Below are 17,558 nucleotides of genomic sequence, written 5' to 3'. Positions count from 1 at the left end.
TTGTTTTGCCATATAAATAATTTCCTTTTGTATGTTGTATTATGTATGTATCATAAAAAATAGAAATTAAAAATTTTGTCTAAAAAATAAAAATAAAAATTAGGGGTGGACTACCCCTAACATTTAGGGGGATGAAAAATAGATGTTGGCCGATTCTCATAGATACCGGATAAGCACAAAAAATTTCATCAAAATCGGTCAAGCCGTTTCGGAGGAGTATGGCAACGAAAACTGTGATACGAGAATTTTATATATTAGATTATGCATCTACCGTAATTCGTAATATCAAATGAGTTTGGGAATCTACCAAGACAAAAATGATTCAGGTATCGATGGCATGCTTCCCGTAATTTTAAGCGCTGGGCATTCAGTTCATTTTTGTTTACCGTTATTTCATTTATTCAAAATCAATCCAACAGGCCGAGGCCCATTCGCAGGTGTATGAAATAACAAAACTAATATATAGTACATCAAAGGTGATTAACCAAAAAAATACAAGACAAATATGCTAACATTCATTATTAATATCCTTTTTTCCGCATCGACTATGTAACTGAGATATTGAGAGTAATATGTCAACACTCCTAATTCTCGACTATTTCATACCTAAATAAAAAATAATTAATTTCAGGGTTGTTTTTTGAATTAAGCGAACTACTAGTTCAGAAGGGACACATAACTGACAAAGTTTCCACTTGGATGAAAACCATGTTTTTCAGGAAAAGAATTTTCCTTACATTCCTGTAGAGAAAAAAACGGTCGTAGAATAAATAATATTGCCAATTCATTCGGCATTCTGCCAACGGCTTACGCTTGCGGGAAAGTATAACTTTTCGCAGATGTTAGAAAAATAACCATAAAAGATTGTTTTGTAACCTTTCAATACAATTAACGTATTTTGTATGACACTGGTTCCATACAAAGAACAAACCATATGTTAGTTCACTTTTCACAAAGGCTTGATAGATGAAATCACTTTCATCGAGGAAAAGTCCTTCCATTTACTTATCACATAACCCAGGCGTTTAGTAGTACTAGAATCCTATGTGGAAAAAAAGGTTAGTTTCTAAACGAAAAGATTAGTTACTCTGATCGTGTCCAAATTAGCAAGTTGGTAATCCTGCAACATCTGAACCAAATTAAAATTAGTTGAGACCATGCCTTTTTCATAAATGGAATTTCCTATTTAAAAGTAGAGTTTTTTGCTCAATATCAAATAAATTGGGTTCTAGATTGAATATGATCAATAAAGAATAAAAGAATAATTATAAGGTAAGCATAGAGTTTAACGCCTATCTAGGTGTATAAAGAATCCGATACACATATATTCCTAATAATAGTGAAATTTTAGAATATCTTCAACTCTTTGTAGATTAAAATATTGATAAAAATAAATATTTCTAATATTTATATTTTGAACTGCTCTTCTAGTTTTGGAGATCTCCTCATATCACTGGATAGGGAATTTGGGACTCCATCATGATATCTGAATATTTCTTTAGAATAGCCCTAACAAAAATAGAGTAATAAACAACTCCACTCCAACATTTTGATTTATGGCAGTGATTCACAAGTACTTACAAAGTCGTTGCGCCGACTCAGATATGAATACTCGGAAATGACTTGCGAATCGTTAAGGGCGATACCTGAACCTAAAGTATTTAAGGGAAGATCTACCAGTCTGTGGCCCTTTCATGTTTCAGTTGTGAGTTGTATACATCGCTTTACCTTAGGTTCCTTCTTCAGTGTAAAATTTTAAAAATATCTACTGCCATTTCATCGTTGGAAGTTATGATGACCAAAACAAAAATATCACCTAGTGTATTCGTCCACAAAGTAAAATATAATTGGTCATTCAGAACTGTGGCCGATTTCTTGAGGAAATCATGCAATAGTAAGAAGAAAACTGCCCTGGAACTCTTGGTTGGTAGTTCGACACGTCATGGCTCCAGAGAAAAATTGGTGATGTGCCTTCTTCTTAAAAATGGTGCTGATCCTTTGAAGAAATGTAAAAGCGGTGGGACAATAATTCAAAAGATTTTAAGAAACAGAGGTGAGTTCTATACATTCAATTATAACAATTCAATTCCCATTCGATTTTTAAGTCAATCAAGTTATTTTTTTTTTCATTTCTGATTGAAGTTTCGGGTAGAGAAGACGCACTGTGATTTTATTTCGACAAATTTTTGTACAGATCAAAATCACCAGCAGAGAAGGTATACGTTGAATTTTATGTTACGGTAATCTCTGCTGAAACTCCATCTCATGCACATGGTATACCTACCTATTGTTCGATGGAAAAATGTATTGCTCTAATATATTAGATTCCATCAAGTTAAATGGTTTGAAAGCATTCGTTCAGGTTCATTCATCACTGCAAATTATGAAATTCGGAATGTTATTTTTTTGTCATAAACATTTTGTTTCTCAAGTATTTTACTTAAAGTTCAGTTCACGTTCTTCTGTCTTCTATGAAAAGCACAAGTGTGCTTCAGCAGTATTCATTATTGTTTCTTATTGGAAATTTTTATTTTCATTGGACGAAAATTTGTAAATTATGTCATATTGATTTTATGTTATCTTCTCATTAAGAGTTTTATATTTATATTCGGAACGATTTTTCACAAAATTAGTTTTTGAAATCAGTTTTAAATAGTGTTTCGCTAGCACAGTAGCATTTCAGGTGGGTGAAGGTAAACTCACCCACCAGATGCTATTGTGCTAGCGATTTTGACGTCAAAATTGAAGAAAGTAAAGCTCATTCACAGATCACAGAAACAAGTTTAGATGGTAAACTTAGCCCAAAAATCGTATCGTAGAATTTTTTTTTAATTTTGACATATAAAGTGACCCTTTTTAAAAGTCATTGACGTTTTGAAACGTTTTACTTTTCACAACCAGTTACTCATAATGAAATATTTCGCAACTGATGCTGAAACGATACTGACTTTCATAGTAACGGAGTGAAAAATTGAATAATTTCCGTCACTACACGATTTCAAAGAAATTTCCGAGGGAAGCTTCTGAAAACGTTTTTAGTACTTTTAATTTGAATTCATAGCAACATCCAATTCAAAATTGAAAAAAAATTTGTGTGAAACACGTTAGGAAACACTATTTTTCGTATTTCGCGTTCATTTGTAGAAATACGCTCAATACGAAAAATAATGCTCTTCCCAACTGGTTGCACAAATGTAAATTTTGTTTCTGTAATCTGTGGCGAAAAGACAAGAAATTGACAAATTCTTGATAAGCTGAAGTTTTTCTGACGCTGCGGCAATAAAATTATTAAAAAAAATGTGGAGACTGAAGCGATGAGAATAAAATGTTGCCATTATGGGTGCCAAGACAAGCGAAACAAAAGACATCGGTTCGATGAAAAAAATTTTGAAAAGTGATTCAATATTATTAATATCCCAAGTTCGATCAATTTAACAATGGAACAAATTGATGAAAAATTTTCATTTGTAAAGAGGGGTATCGGTAGATGCTATACGTGATATTGAAATTGTTTCAAAGTTACTAGTTTATCAATTCCAACTATTGGACGAAAAATATTATTGTAAGCGACTTGAATTTTTGTGAAGCGAAAATATCAATATTCAACAATAAATCCAAGCCGCTTCAATAATATTTTTTGGCATCCAATATTTGGAATCGATAAACTAATGCCTTTGAAAGGTCATATTTCGAAGTGTCCTCTCCTCTCGATTGTTGAAATGGAATAAGTTCCGGATCTCGTCCGTTACAACAACAGTGCCAATTGCGGTTTGTAAGTAGATTATCAGAATCACTTATTTGAATTGAGAGAAAAAATGTGAGTGCAAGGATTAAATTACTTATTTTTAAATAGCCCCATGAAGTATACTTTTCGGGTTCATTTTATTTCTGATTATGTTTTTCTCGGAAACTATTTCAAGTAACTCGATGAATATTTGGTACTCGCCAAAATCGAGTAGGTACCATGTGCAAATTGCACATCACTCATCTCTGGATTCGGATCGAAACACTTGAAATCCTAAGAACAACAAAATATATCATATCTTCAAGTGTTTAAGTGTATTTCGAAATTCGTAGAGGAGGATGGTTCGTGTAAGAGCAAACAATATTTTCAGAATCTTATATTCCGGGGACTTCTAGAATTTTACTCGAGATCGGAAATCCCTTGCTTCTTGTGAATATGAAAATCCCTTCCTCTTTTTCATTGCGTATACGGCAAAACTATTGGTTGAATATCAGATGATCATTCAACAAATCCATCTATAATTCGGAACAAGAATAATCGACTTATTTTGAGCCCATAACTAGAAGGAAATGTTCAAATTATTGCAAAGTCTGCTAAAGTTCCTGTTCTTTTTTCAATCTTGCAACACCTCTCACTCCATAAATTGGGACATCCAGTAAAGAAATATAAAACTAAAACATGAAATGAAAATTATCACAATAAGTGGTTCCCACTTTGTTTTCCTTAATAAATATTTATTTACATTTTAATTGTTTCATTCCAGATTCTTCCTTGATAATCAAGTTCTTGGAATATGTGAAGGATATCAATATGCTCCATGGCGGAAGTACGGCCCTGCATATAGCCGTTGAAAGGCAAATTAAAGACTTAGTAAAATATATTCTTGGAAGAAATCCTGAAATTAATAAGGAGTCCGATAGCCATCAGAATACACCTCTTCATGATGCAGTTACATTGGATAGTGTTGAAATAACGGAAATCCTCCTTGAAAATGGTGCCAACATTGAGGCTAGAGATATCAAAGGACAGACACCACTTCATTGGGCTCTTGATCATAATAACTCCTTTGATCAAGTCAGGATGTTAGTTATGAACGGCGCAGATGTCAATTCAAAAGACAATGGTGCAAGAACACCATTACACACACTATGTTGTAATGGCTTGCCTATAAATTTCGCAATATATGAACTTCTACTTCAGAAAGTGTCTGACATAAATGCGGCGGATGAAAGAGGGTCTACACCGATACTGAATTTGATATGGACCCTAAAGCCAGATTCACCATCGGACAACGAAAAATTAATAAATTTATTATTACAATGTGGCAGCAATTTGAACCAACAGGACCATGTGTTTGGTAGCGCATTACATGCTGCCGCTTTCTTCGGACGTTCTGTCTCTTTTATCAGATTCCTAATAGAAAAAGGGGCAGATACGTCTTTTTTGAATAGGTTCAATGAAACATTCATAGAGTGTATGCTGAATCGGGACAGTAGTTCAGAAGTTGAGGAGCTGCTGAAGTGGATGTTTCTTGAGGAGAGCAGAAACAAATTCGAATTTCCTGGATCTCTCTTAGATTTAATTCGATCAGATGAAGAAATGTTGGAATTCGCGGAGTTGTGTAAACAGGAATTGCGCAGTATGAAGGAAATAAAATTAAATAAAGATGATTATTTCTCATTATACACAGTTATGACCGTAAATGAGAGGGTCTTAGCGAAGTTTTTCCGCATCGACCCATCTAGAATCAGACTCTCTTCGGAAACGGAAAGATTTCCAATTTACGGGACTGATTTGGAAAGAAATCATTTATTGGGGTGGAGGAGATATAACACAGAAATTTCAGTTCGCAATTTACTAACAGAAATAAGTGATGGAATTTTAGATTATGATGCTATTGACGAAATACTGAAATTTTTGTCAACTGAGGATATAATTCTATTTCAGTGAAGGAACAGATTTGTTTTTATTTTACAGAATAAAAAAGCGTTATATCAACAAAAATTTGTACAGTATTCTTTTATTATTTATATTATCCTTTGTAAATAAACTATAAAAGCTCCGATATTTTCGCCTACCTGTATATTTTATTTCGCACAATTTTGTATGATATTTATTTTCGTATAGTAGAATTGTAATATTTGTAATTTTTCATATCATATTATTGTGTTAAAAATAATAGAAAATAAACTCTCTAGTCATCGATGAATAACTCCTATGGTTTCATTTAATTTTTTTTTTCCACACAAGTTGCAACCCTGGAAATTGTCGTCAATTTATTATTCTTCAAAAACATTGGAAATTTTTACTGAAATATGTGAAAAATTTGGGCCTCTGCGTTGACAAATTATGTAAGGAGAATACGAATGAATACAGAAGAAAATATACTTTGACTCGTACAAATATTTTAACAGTAGATTCTTGATGTCAAAAGAAACACTGTTATAGAATTTCGTTAAATAGTTTTTCATTTATTTTGTGGTTCTTTTTCGAAAACAAGGTATGACCCACGATTTCTAGTTTTCCCATTATGACCGTATCGTACCAAAAAATACCAACAATTCAAAGAACCCAACTGCTGAAACTAAGTTGGACGCTATCTAATGAATATTTGAAAGTTTTGTAAAGTAAAGTAAAATATTTTCTTGTACAATCCGCTGTTTTCGAGTAATTTGATGTTCAAAAATTAAAAAGTATCTGTGAAATTTGAAAAATTGGGTATTTTGGCTGAAAACAGCTCTGTTCAAAAGATCCAAAAATGTGTAGTGTCACAGATTTAGCTAGTTATTCTGAACGTAATTTCTGTTTCTCCAGGGCTCATTATGAAAATATAAATGACTAATTATTTTTATCAGGGCCGAATCGGAAAAATGGTATAGGAAAAAAAGTGTTTCCTTCGACCTCAAGAATACACTGTTGAAATATTTTAAGGAGTCAAAGACTCACCCTGTTTATAGTTCTCGATTTATTGCTGATAGAATCAGAGATGAGCTATATTACCTTAAAAGGTAATCTGAAATTTGAGATTCGGTAAAGGAATTTAAAAAGTTCCCAATTAAGGTTGATCTCCACTATACGTTCAGTATCCTTTCCATATCCATACCATATAAGTTTCACTATACCTTCCGTCTTCTTTCCATATCTACACCGTAATATAGCCAATATATTTTCGACGGCAGAATCGCTAAGAATAGTGGAAATAGTCAAACTACAACATGAATGAGTAAAGCAGATGGATATTGGAACGATGGCCTTACTCGGATCTCAGTGTGGATATCAATATATTAGAAAAAAAAAATTAGCAATACCCATGAAAGAAGGAAAAAATGAAGAACCTTATGAAAACATTGGGATACACGGTAGTTTTTAATAGTGAACATGAATTGAATAGTATTTGTACAAGAATTAAGGATAAGATAAATGGGATCAGCAAAATTCGGTTTCTTCAATTCCTTGTAAAACCTGCGATCTTTTATATGTATATACAATATATATTGGAACAACAAAGCAAAAGTTGAGAAACAGAATATCTGCACATAAAAGCACGATTTGGACAAATAAGGAGGAAAATATGGCTTTAGAGAAACATGGATTTCGAGCAAATCAGCGTTCTATATGAAGAGAGAAAATGAAGACCAAAAGAGAAATAGCTGAATTTTTTTATAAAACGATAAACTAACTCAATGAACAGAATGACAGATTGTGCGAATTTCAGTTCAATTCATTCAAATTTGATAAAGGATAAAAATAAACGAAGTAGATAAGCTAACATACAAGAACGACTTATGATTGTTGATTAAAAACTGAGGGAAGATGGATTATTTTTATCTGACATTTGACAGAAGATCGATTTGTTCATAGCTTAGAGAATGAAAGTAGATAAAATAACAAACCGATTCGAAATAGTCCAGTTTGTATTCCCCTCATTTATAAATGATTAGAAGAAATAATCGGAATCAATAAACGTTCAGAACCATCCTGCAAAATCTTGGAGAGCTTTGCGTGATCTCATCGAAGAATTTTGGTAATTTGGCAGAGAAATCTTTGACAATACCTACCAGACGAAGCCAAAACAACGGCGAAAACGAACAGTGAGACGTTAACATGATTATCATTTTTTTATATTATAAATGTTTGTTTGATTTTAGATGTCCAATTAAGAATTTTATATATATACTCAAGGAGGCGGATGCGCCGAAACGTTTATACAAAATAAATTTAGAGTATTTGAATCTAACATAGATACCCAATTCATTGAAAAAGTAATTTTGTGAACTTGGATTTTGACTTTCAATAGTTATCGATAACACCCAAGATAACAAGGAAACTTGTCTTCGACATTCATTGTCGCCCTTTAAGCCCGTTTGCAACAGCCGAGAATTATCTGTTCTCTGCAGAATTCTCTACAAAATTCTAGCAAGAAAACGGCAGATATTATTTTGTGCGTATGCAACGGTAAATAATTCACGGCGCATGAATTTTCGAGTAAATTCTCTAGAGAATTCTCGGCTGTTGCAAACGGGCTTTAAACATGAGAATCGCAGTGTAGTTTAAGCCATTTCTTTACTGAATGTAATTTGATAACAAATTTTATTATTATTATTAAATTACAGTAAGAGTGGAGGTAAACCTATGCACTCAAAATATAAAAAAGGAAAACAACAATTCTGCTATCATACTAGTTAACTGAACAGAAATAATAATATGAGAAAAAAAACAAACAACTGATGCTCACACCTTTTGATAATTTTAGAATCACTACTGATTTCATATGAGGTATATTTAATTTTCATTCATAATGAGAAAATACACGATTGAAATACAGAAATGCAAACAATGCCTGTACAAAAGTGAGCACAAATGTGGTACAAATTTGAAAACGTTTTCATTAAATCCGTTGTCATTGTGAAAAAAAAGAAAAAGTTCTGGACTAACATTTTCCCTAATGGTTCATTTTCAGCGGTACAACATGGTACATCTATATAATGTCTACATCGGCAGTGGAAACCCACTTTTTCAGAAGTATTGGGCTTGCCCATTTTAAGCAATTTCTGAAATATCCTGAGAAACGCAAACAAATAATATATTTTTTATTTTCGAATACATATGAAAATGTTAGATCTACAATATGTTGTTTTGGTATCCGAAAGAGTGGGGATAAAAATGGTTTTTGAAATATAAAAAGAGTGCCACGAAAATTGCACAGAGTTTGGTCACGTTTGTAATAAACTTTGCTGATAATTTTATTAATTCATAGCGTGAAAAGCAAGTGGAAAAAGTCTTGATGCGGAGTACAGGAAATCGCATACAGACAAGCATCTAAAAATGCGGCACTTCAGTTCATCCCTTTCGAGAGGGTTCAATTTTTGACCACTTTTATTGTTCCTTAAATTATAATTTTATAATGTAGTACTTTAAATTGCACAAATAAGATTTTTTATAAGCAAGTAGAGCCAATAAATCTTGACGACCGCCTACCCTGTACCGACTAGTCTTTTCGGACAAGAGTATATGGGATGTGCAACTTATTTTTTCAAAAAATTTTCAGCCATCAAAATTAATGCCCAGTGGATAAACCAGCACTGAACTACCATCATGCATAGGTATATGATGCTCAGGTATCGTGAGTGTGATGAAGCGATATTGAACCCATCATTTTGAAAAGGACTTGCGTACAGTAATAAAAACTTTTCAGGAGCAACAAAAATATATTTCTTATGAAAAATACAATGGTTATAACGGAACTGAACGTGGAGGATGATAAAGAGAAAACATAGGCTTATTATTTTGTTGGGATACATTTATTAAACAAAAACTTCAATCATAATGATTTTAAAAAAAATGTGACTCGTGCGCTTTTCGAAATTAAGGGTTCAATTATTATGCTTTATGCTTGTGGATGCCAAAGATGGAAAAAAACGGAAAGGCTGCAAAATAGTGATCTGACTGAATAATATCAATAATGAAATATTTCATGAATGGTAATACTTTTCTAATTTATGGGTAATGCACTTTACCTTATCTGCCTCTGAATACAAATACAATTAAACAAATGAATCGATTTCTCGTATTGACGTAGACTACTCTAAATTTCTTTAGAATAGCCCCCAGAATAATAGTGTAAGAAACAAATCGTCTTTCACTTTTGACATCAGTATGGCAGGTATTCACAATTACCTACAAGGACGTTGATGACAAATTCTCGGAACTTATTCGCAAATCGTTAAGGGCTCTACCTGAAATATTTAAGTACCCTTGTCATACTGGATGTTTCAGTTGTGAGTCATGTGACTAGCTTAACTTTATTCTTCCATAAACTGTCCAGTGCCATTTCATTTCTTGAGTTCGTCAGAAGTAGTTAGAAGTCATGGAGAACAACACAAAAGTTTCATTTATCGCATTCGTCGAAAATGTTAGAAATCATTGGTCGGTCGAAACTGTGGCCGATTTTCTGAAGAATCAATTGCCACATTTAGATTTTCATATTGATACCTTGAATCGTCAAAGAAAAACTGTCCTGGAACTGTTGGTAGGTGATAAGAAATTTCACTGCTCCAGGGACAAATTAGTGATGTGCCTTCTTCTTGAGCATGGTGCAAATCCATTGCATGAATGTGGAGACAATCAAACCATTATGCAGAAAGTTTTTCGGAACAAAGGTGAGTTCGTAATATTTTTCATTCAGGTACTAACAATAAGTTTGTCATCGCTATGTAAAATGCTCACCTCTTGAACAAGTTTATCAAGTTTGAAATAAAAACGTGGTTTGTAATAAGCGAAAGAATTAACTCTCCTACACTCCTACACATAAGTTTTGTGCTATTTTGTATTTAGGAAGACATATTATATCCCTTAGCTTAGCTTATTGTTTGTTCATTTGAATTACAGCGAAAGAAGTTGAGGGTGGCATATGTTTCACCACGTGGGTGGAATCGACTTCTGCGCATGTGCGGAAATACTAAGAATTAAAATACCTGATTAGCTCTGTCTCTTTCTGATACATGGTTTTATGAACTGACAGGAATGCTATGATTTTACTTCACAACCATTCGAATCAAAGATTATAATCTTTGATTCGAATATTTTCGACCTTAACCTATCAATATGTTGATATTGGATTGAATCAGGTTCAAACTCAGATTTGCATTACTTAGTAATTTCTATTTCATCGTTGACTTCAAATAATTAGAAGTCAAAATTCATCAATTTGCACACTAGACGCTCGGATTCATAACAATAGTGAAATATTATGTGTTTTCCACAGAAAACCTGCGGAGTGCGGAGATTAACAAGAGGGACGTTGAATCAACAAAATTTTAGGACTATGAAAACATTTTTCTAGATTGTTCACTATCATATATTATCTGCATTTCTTCTAGATAAGTCTGTTATTATTGTCTTGAAATTCAGTTGGCAGTTGAGATAATAATTCTATAATAGTTCAATTTATGATTGTTTTTTTCAGCACTGAAATAGTGAAACATCTAAATCGACATCTTTATTTATAAAGCTCAATTGTAGTTACTAATATCTACCAGTTTCTCATCTTCTAAATATTTCTATTGCCAAATTTATTATTGTATTGCTTCTATTGAAGCATGGCTCTTTCAATGAGCACTCTGTACTTTTATTTATAATATAACTACAACTCTTACATATTACAGTAAATGTTGACCCAAAAATATTTTTCATTGAGTATTGAGTAGATTTACAAGAGGTGAGATGAGTATGATGTTTACAGTAGGTACACGCTATATTGAAACTGGTATGAAACAGTAATATAAAACGAACTTATTATTATATCACTCTTGTGTTTACTGAGTACACAATACCATTTCTATTCGGCACTTATCATTTCACAAATCATAATAATATTGGGTGAATTGTTTTTATGCACTTATTCGGTTTGATCTCTTTTCGTTGATTCATCTGAATGTTGAAAAAAACGGATACATTCTCGATGAATTTAATATTAACTTTCGCCTCATATGAAATTCTTCCCAAAATTTGTACAAGAGTTTGAAATAAATCATCATTCGAATTCATTCAATATTCAACGTCAAATATGAAAACAAACTAACCAATATCTTGATTGTCATTTTCGAATTTCTAATTCTCGCATGCGTACAAGTGTATTCCTTCCAACGATTTGGCTTCACTTTTTGTCGTAGTCTAGAACGCGTGTTATCAATATTGGTATAATATATGGGGATGGTGTCATCTGGTGAAAAACTAGACAGTACGCATCTGACAATCGACGAGTAGAGATTCGCTGTTTTCCGCAATATTATACAGACACTTCTCAAAAAAAGTAAATGTGCACGCACAACATTCGATATCTTTTAATAACTTCCGCGACATATGACGTGATTCTACAAAGGAGTTAGGATAGGAAAAGGTAACCGGGATATTACCGTAAGCAATGGAGAAATATTACTCAATCCTAAATATCCAACTGATATACTTTAGAAGCTGAAAAATGAGCGATAATTTCATTGAAAAATAATAATTACCAGATATCAGAATAAATCACAATCACCGAATGAAGAGTCCTTATAACATTTTTGCCGTGAAACTTGTATGAAGTTTGAGTACAAATATTTGAAAGAACTAGTTATTTCGCATTAGCTTTCTGAAGAATTCAGAGTATTCAGGCCCGGTATTTTCACCATAGAATAAATTTTATTCAATGTGAATAAGTATCTGTCAAATAATTTCCTATTAGTCGATTCTTGAGGTGAGGTTTTTTCCAATTTTCTCTCAAAAATGCTCTCGGAAATTCTATCTCTTCTCCTTTTCTTTCCGATGCCAAAAAACTCTCACACTAGCGCATGCTTCAACATTTCACCATGGTCATTTTATTTATTTAGCTTATGGCGTATATAAGATGTCTAAAATACTGGTGTGTGCACTTGTCACTTTTTGCAAGCATCAACATTTCAGAAAATCGGAGATATGGGATCAGTCATTTGCTTCGTTCTATCCTTGTTCTACCAAAGGAAGTCCAATGATACTCTCTCGTTTTATTTTGTTTTGGGTTTATATCGAATATCGATCAACGAGTTCAAAATATGAACTGGCCCATTTTGTCAGCTGTTAAGGAATATTTGTGATTTACAGTTTGATTTTCGTGGTAAAAACAAATCTGTCAATACTTCAACACTATCGAATAAGGGTTCGAAGGGGTATTTACTATTCTTAAAGATAATTTCCGTTTGATAAATTGAATTCATGAGGGGGTAATTCAATATGATTTCAATAAAACAGGTTTTTATTAATGGATATTAATATATCTAATATATTCAGTTGACGGAAAGGGAATTTTCACTATATCTACTTATGAAGAATATTTGAAGAACAGACTAGAATAGATTTACAATGTATTTCTGTTTCTCGATACATGCCCACAATTCACATTACGTATTTCCAATACAGGTCCTTTGAAATATTGCCATAAACCTTAGCTACCTATATACGTCCCGAATGTTCGTTCATCTGATTTGGTTCTGCCCCTAATTCCAACACTGAATTCTTGGCTGTAGTTCTTGATTGTACATATAGAAAACTGAACTTACTGAACGACATGTTGAATGAATTAATGTTCTACATCCCTTTCTCAAGACTAATACATTTTTAGACACCAATAATCGCTTATATAAATACAACATATTCGTAAGTCGTAGGGATGTATTCAAATTATTTTCAAATGTCAATTGATAATGCTCTGTCAAATTCTACACAGCGCTAACTACAGTGGGAAAAACTAAACTGATCCCATATCCCCACGAATTTAAAAACAAAATCGAATCAGTGAATACACCAGACACCAGACATCTTAGGCGTATACAAACATCCACAGAAGTTAAATGCACAAACACAAGAAAATATAGAAATATTGTAAAAAAAAACAAATACAGTGTACAGACAAAAAACCATGGTCATATGTTGTTCTCTTATCAAAAATCGAAAATAATAATATTCTTATCATCTGTCACCAGGAAAACTCAGCCAACTTCAACTAGTTTAAATCAAAATTTCGCCATCAAGTGATGGCCAGCGCGCCTATTGGCAAAAACATGAACTACCATATTGGAACATATTTTAGGGGTCAAAAAATCTATGGTCTCAAAGCAGCGATCGTTCTCCTTCTCTCTACTCCCTACTGAATGTGAAAAGACTGCTTATTCACTCAAGGCGGATTTAGACGGACGGATCTTTCTATACATACTTGAACTCTTAAAAATGAAAGTGAAGTTCATTTCCCACAGTTACTGTTGATTTTTTTGCTCGTCTGCCGGTTGTGCCCCCCCAGAAAAAAATCCTGGATCCGCCCTTGTATTCACTTATACTAAGAATAAGATTTATCTAATAAATTTAGTTATTCGCACGTGAAAGTACCGGGCCTCAGACGCATATCAACGACTGATATTTATGTGTGTGAATTTGGCCCAGCACTTTTTGATTTTAGAAAAAAAAAAATTTGTGCTGAATTGTGCTGATTTGTGCCGTTGAAATTTTTTCTTTATTCCACACGGTTCTCAAAATATTTCACAAAATGTATTGAATGGGCCAGCCCAGCACTTATCGAAAAAATTAGTTTCGGCAAACGCGACGCGACCCGACGAAACGTGATACGTGTTGAGTAGAATCAAATGTATTGTTTTCTATAGACAAGAATCATACTATGAACACCCGACGGATGCCACTCGCGTACAATTTACGCGTCAGCTCGTGTCGCGTGTTAATAATGTGCTTCCGCCTTTATTTCTGTCAACACACATCTATTTACTTGTAATCTCTGAGTGTTAAAAATACGCTATTGATCCATTAAGTGTATAAAAACTATTCAATTAACTAGTGTATCACTATTTATTACTTATTAAATATTTGACATTGTTTCGTTACAGATTCAAAATTGATCATCAAGTTCCTGGAATATGTAGAAGATGTGAACATATTCCTTGGGGAATTCACTGTACTGATTATAGCTGTCAGAAGACATTTGACAGACGTGGTAGAGTATACCATAGGCAGGAATGCGGAGATTAATAAAAAATGTAGCCTGAGCCAGTCAACCGCTCTACATGAAGCGGTTCAATATGACACTGTGGCTATAACGAGAATCCTCCTTGAAAATGGGGCTGACCTAGAGGCAAGAGACAGAACCGGTCAAACACCGCTGCACTGGGCCCTCGGAAATAGTCTTGATCAAGTCAAGATATTGGTCGAGAACGGTGCAGATATCAACTCAACGGATATATTCGGAAGAACTCCATTGCATACACTCTGTTCTGAAGGTTTAAGTACAGATTTCCATACATGTGAATTTCTTCTACAGAAAGTAGCCGACACAAATGCAGCAGATATTAATGGAGCTACACCCCTACATACCTTGATGAGGTATTTTCCCGTAGCTTGCACATCCAGGAACGAAAAATTGGTTAATTTGTTCCTGAAATATGGTGCCAATTTGAACAGACGAGATAACTTCTTTGGTACCATATTACATGCTGCCGCATTTCGCAATCATTCTGTCCGTTTTTTACTATTCTTGATACAGAAAGGGGCAGATACGTCGATTTTGAACCGAGCAAACGAAACCTTCATAAATTGTTTGGCACGCTGCACCCGTTCTGAACTAATAAGATGTTTATTTGTTGAAGAATTCAAAAAGAATTTTGAATTCAATGAACATCTATTAACTGAAATTCGATCAGACATACAGAATTTTGAACTTGAAAAGTCATGCAGAAAAGAATTAAGCATTCTCAAGGATCAAAAATTGAAACCCGAGGATTCGTTATCATTATTCATGGTGATGTCTGCAGATGAAAAGGTTTTAGCGAAGTGTTTTCGTTATGATCCTTCTAGAATCGAAATCACAGATTTGCAGACGAACCAATTTCCAATTTACGGGCTTGATCTAGAACGTAACCATAAAACTGGTATAGAGAGATTCAAAGCAGAAATTTCAATATGTGATTTTCTATCCAAACAAAGTGAAAATATTCTGGATCTTGATTCAATTGACGAAATCGTGAGGTTTATATCAACTAAGGAAATGAATCTATTCAAGAAATTGAAAAGGTTACTTTGATCTTTGGGTATACAATACCGTTTATTATCAATATAGAGGGTGGGTCAAAAGTGGAGAAATCAATTTATTCAAGGAAATGAACAGCATGTGTATTATAACTAAATAGAACTTTTTTATCCAATGAAATGTGTCTCCTGTCTGAGCTAAAGAATATTTTATTAGAAAATTTAGAAATTTTTTTGTCCAGAATTGGACAACTATTCGACTTTTCATTGCCATATCCGCTAAAAGTGTACATTCTACAAACCCCAGTAAATTATGTCACATTTACGTTCACTGTTCAATCCTTCCCAAATTCCAAGCCACTGGCGGAATTGCAATTTTAGTTCTAGATTGTTTATGACTTTCGTTGTGAATATTATACACACATCCTTTCACAGAAATGGAATACTAATTTTTCGAAATATATATACCTATATATATATATATATAAATATTAATTGGAATATAGGATGAATCTGAGTTATTTTATATATGTATTTTGAATATTTTGAAGTGAAACACCCTGTAATTCGGACAGAGTGATTTCTGTTGAATTTTCATATTCTTAGGTAAGGATTCAACTGTTGAAATATCTTTAACTTATAATACACATTGATGTTGCAACTAAATTGCGATGATATTTCTCAGTGAGAATTGTATTATCAGCAAGAAAACTCGATTATCTCTAAAATATGATATTTTTGTAGTCGAGTATTCCTCTATGTCAGAAATCTCAGGTAATTCGTTAAACTGCTATTCAAATGTTGAAAATTGATATTTTATTTTCACATCTATACTTTGTGTCTCATAATATTGAAGTTTGCACAGTTTTTGTTTTGCATTATGGAATTTATTTTTACTTATTCACTATCTTTTTCTTTGTATATATTATTGTTATATGTAAATGTAAATAAAATTTTATGTCATCCAGAGATTATTTCATTGCTGCAGGTAATCTTTGGTTCTTTTTACATCACACAAACTGTTTACCATATTTCTCCTGATATTCGGTTCACATAAGAATAAAAAGTAGCTCAATTGTGATATTTTCTGAAAGAAATATTGTCTTTTCAACGAGACGGCTGGACTTTCGACTGTAACAATAATTGCTGATAAACGTATAGTTGCACGAAAGTCCATTAAAAATTGATGCCCCATCAAAATTTAAAATTGTCATTTTTGCATGGAAAAATGGAGGATTAACATTTTGATGGAGTATTAACACTGTGTAGCGGTGTTACAAATTATATATTCGCCATATAGGGCACATCTAAGTAGCATTTTGAACATAATCAGTTCAAAAATGTGAAATTTTTATGATTTACTTCTGATCTTGATAAAAGTATGCTAATTTTGATAGAAAAAGTAATAAGTTGGTCAAAATAGTTTCGTGGTTGTGACGTCACTAATAGGCACTGTAACAAATTGCATAATTCTCAGTGAAACATTGTTCTTTAAGAATGACTCATCTAGTTGGAAGTTGGCTGTGCTTCTAAGCCGCCATATTCTTGCCAAATTTCCAATTGTCGCCGCTGTCTCGTTAGAGTCACTATACGACTAATTACAGTGACTCTATCAAACACAGTGGCGACAATTGGAAATTTAGCAAGAATATGGCGGCTTAGAAGCACAGAATTCAATGCTATGATCTCTAATTCGGAATGCGGATTGGCTCACGTCACGTCACGTGACCAAATTCGCCATATTCTTGCTAAAACGATGAAAAACGAGACC

At 33.2% G+C, this 17,558-nt stretch overlaps 1 protein-coding gene across 1 annotated transcript; it reads left to right on the top strand.

Moving 5' to 3' along the window:
• Nucleotides 1-256: 256 nt before the first annotated feature.
• Nucleotides 257-16,748, top strand: LOC123307122 (putative ankyrin repeat protein RF_0381). The gene is made up of 5 exons (XM_044889339.1): nucleotides 257-326; nucleotides 1,432-2,053; nucleotides 4,509-5,691; nucleotides 10,253-10,404; nucleotides 14,653-16,748. The coding sequence occupies exons 2-5, from the start codon at nucleotides 1,792-1,794 to the stop codon at nucleotides 15,840-15,842; spliced, it is 2,787 nt and encodes a 928-aa protein (XP_044745274.1). The 5' UTR covers nucleotides 257-326; nucleotides 1,432-1,791; the 3' UTR covers nucleotides 15,843-16,748.
• The last annotated feature ends 810 nt before the right edge of the window (nucleotides 16,749-17,558 follow it).

Source organism: Coccinella septempunctata, chromosome 2, assembly GCF_907165205.1.
Source record: "Coccinella septempunctata chromosome 2, icCocSept1.1, whole genome shotgun sequence".
Lineage (NCBI taxonomy): Eukaryota > Metazoa > Arthropoda > Insecta > Coleoptera > Coccinellidae > Coccinella > Coccinella septempunctata.
The sequence above is the reverse complement of the archived record's forward strand: the minus strand, read 5'-3'. Positions and strand labels throughout refer to the sequence as shown.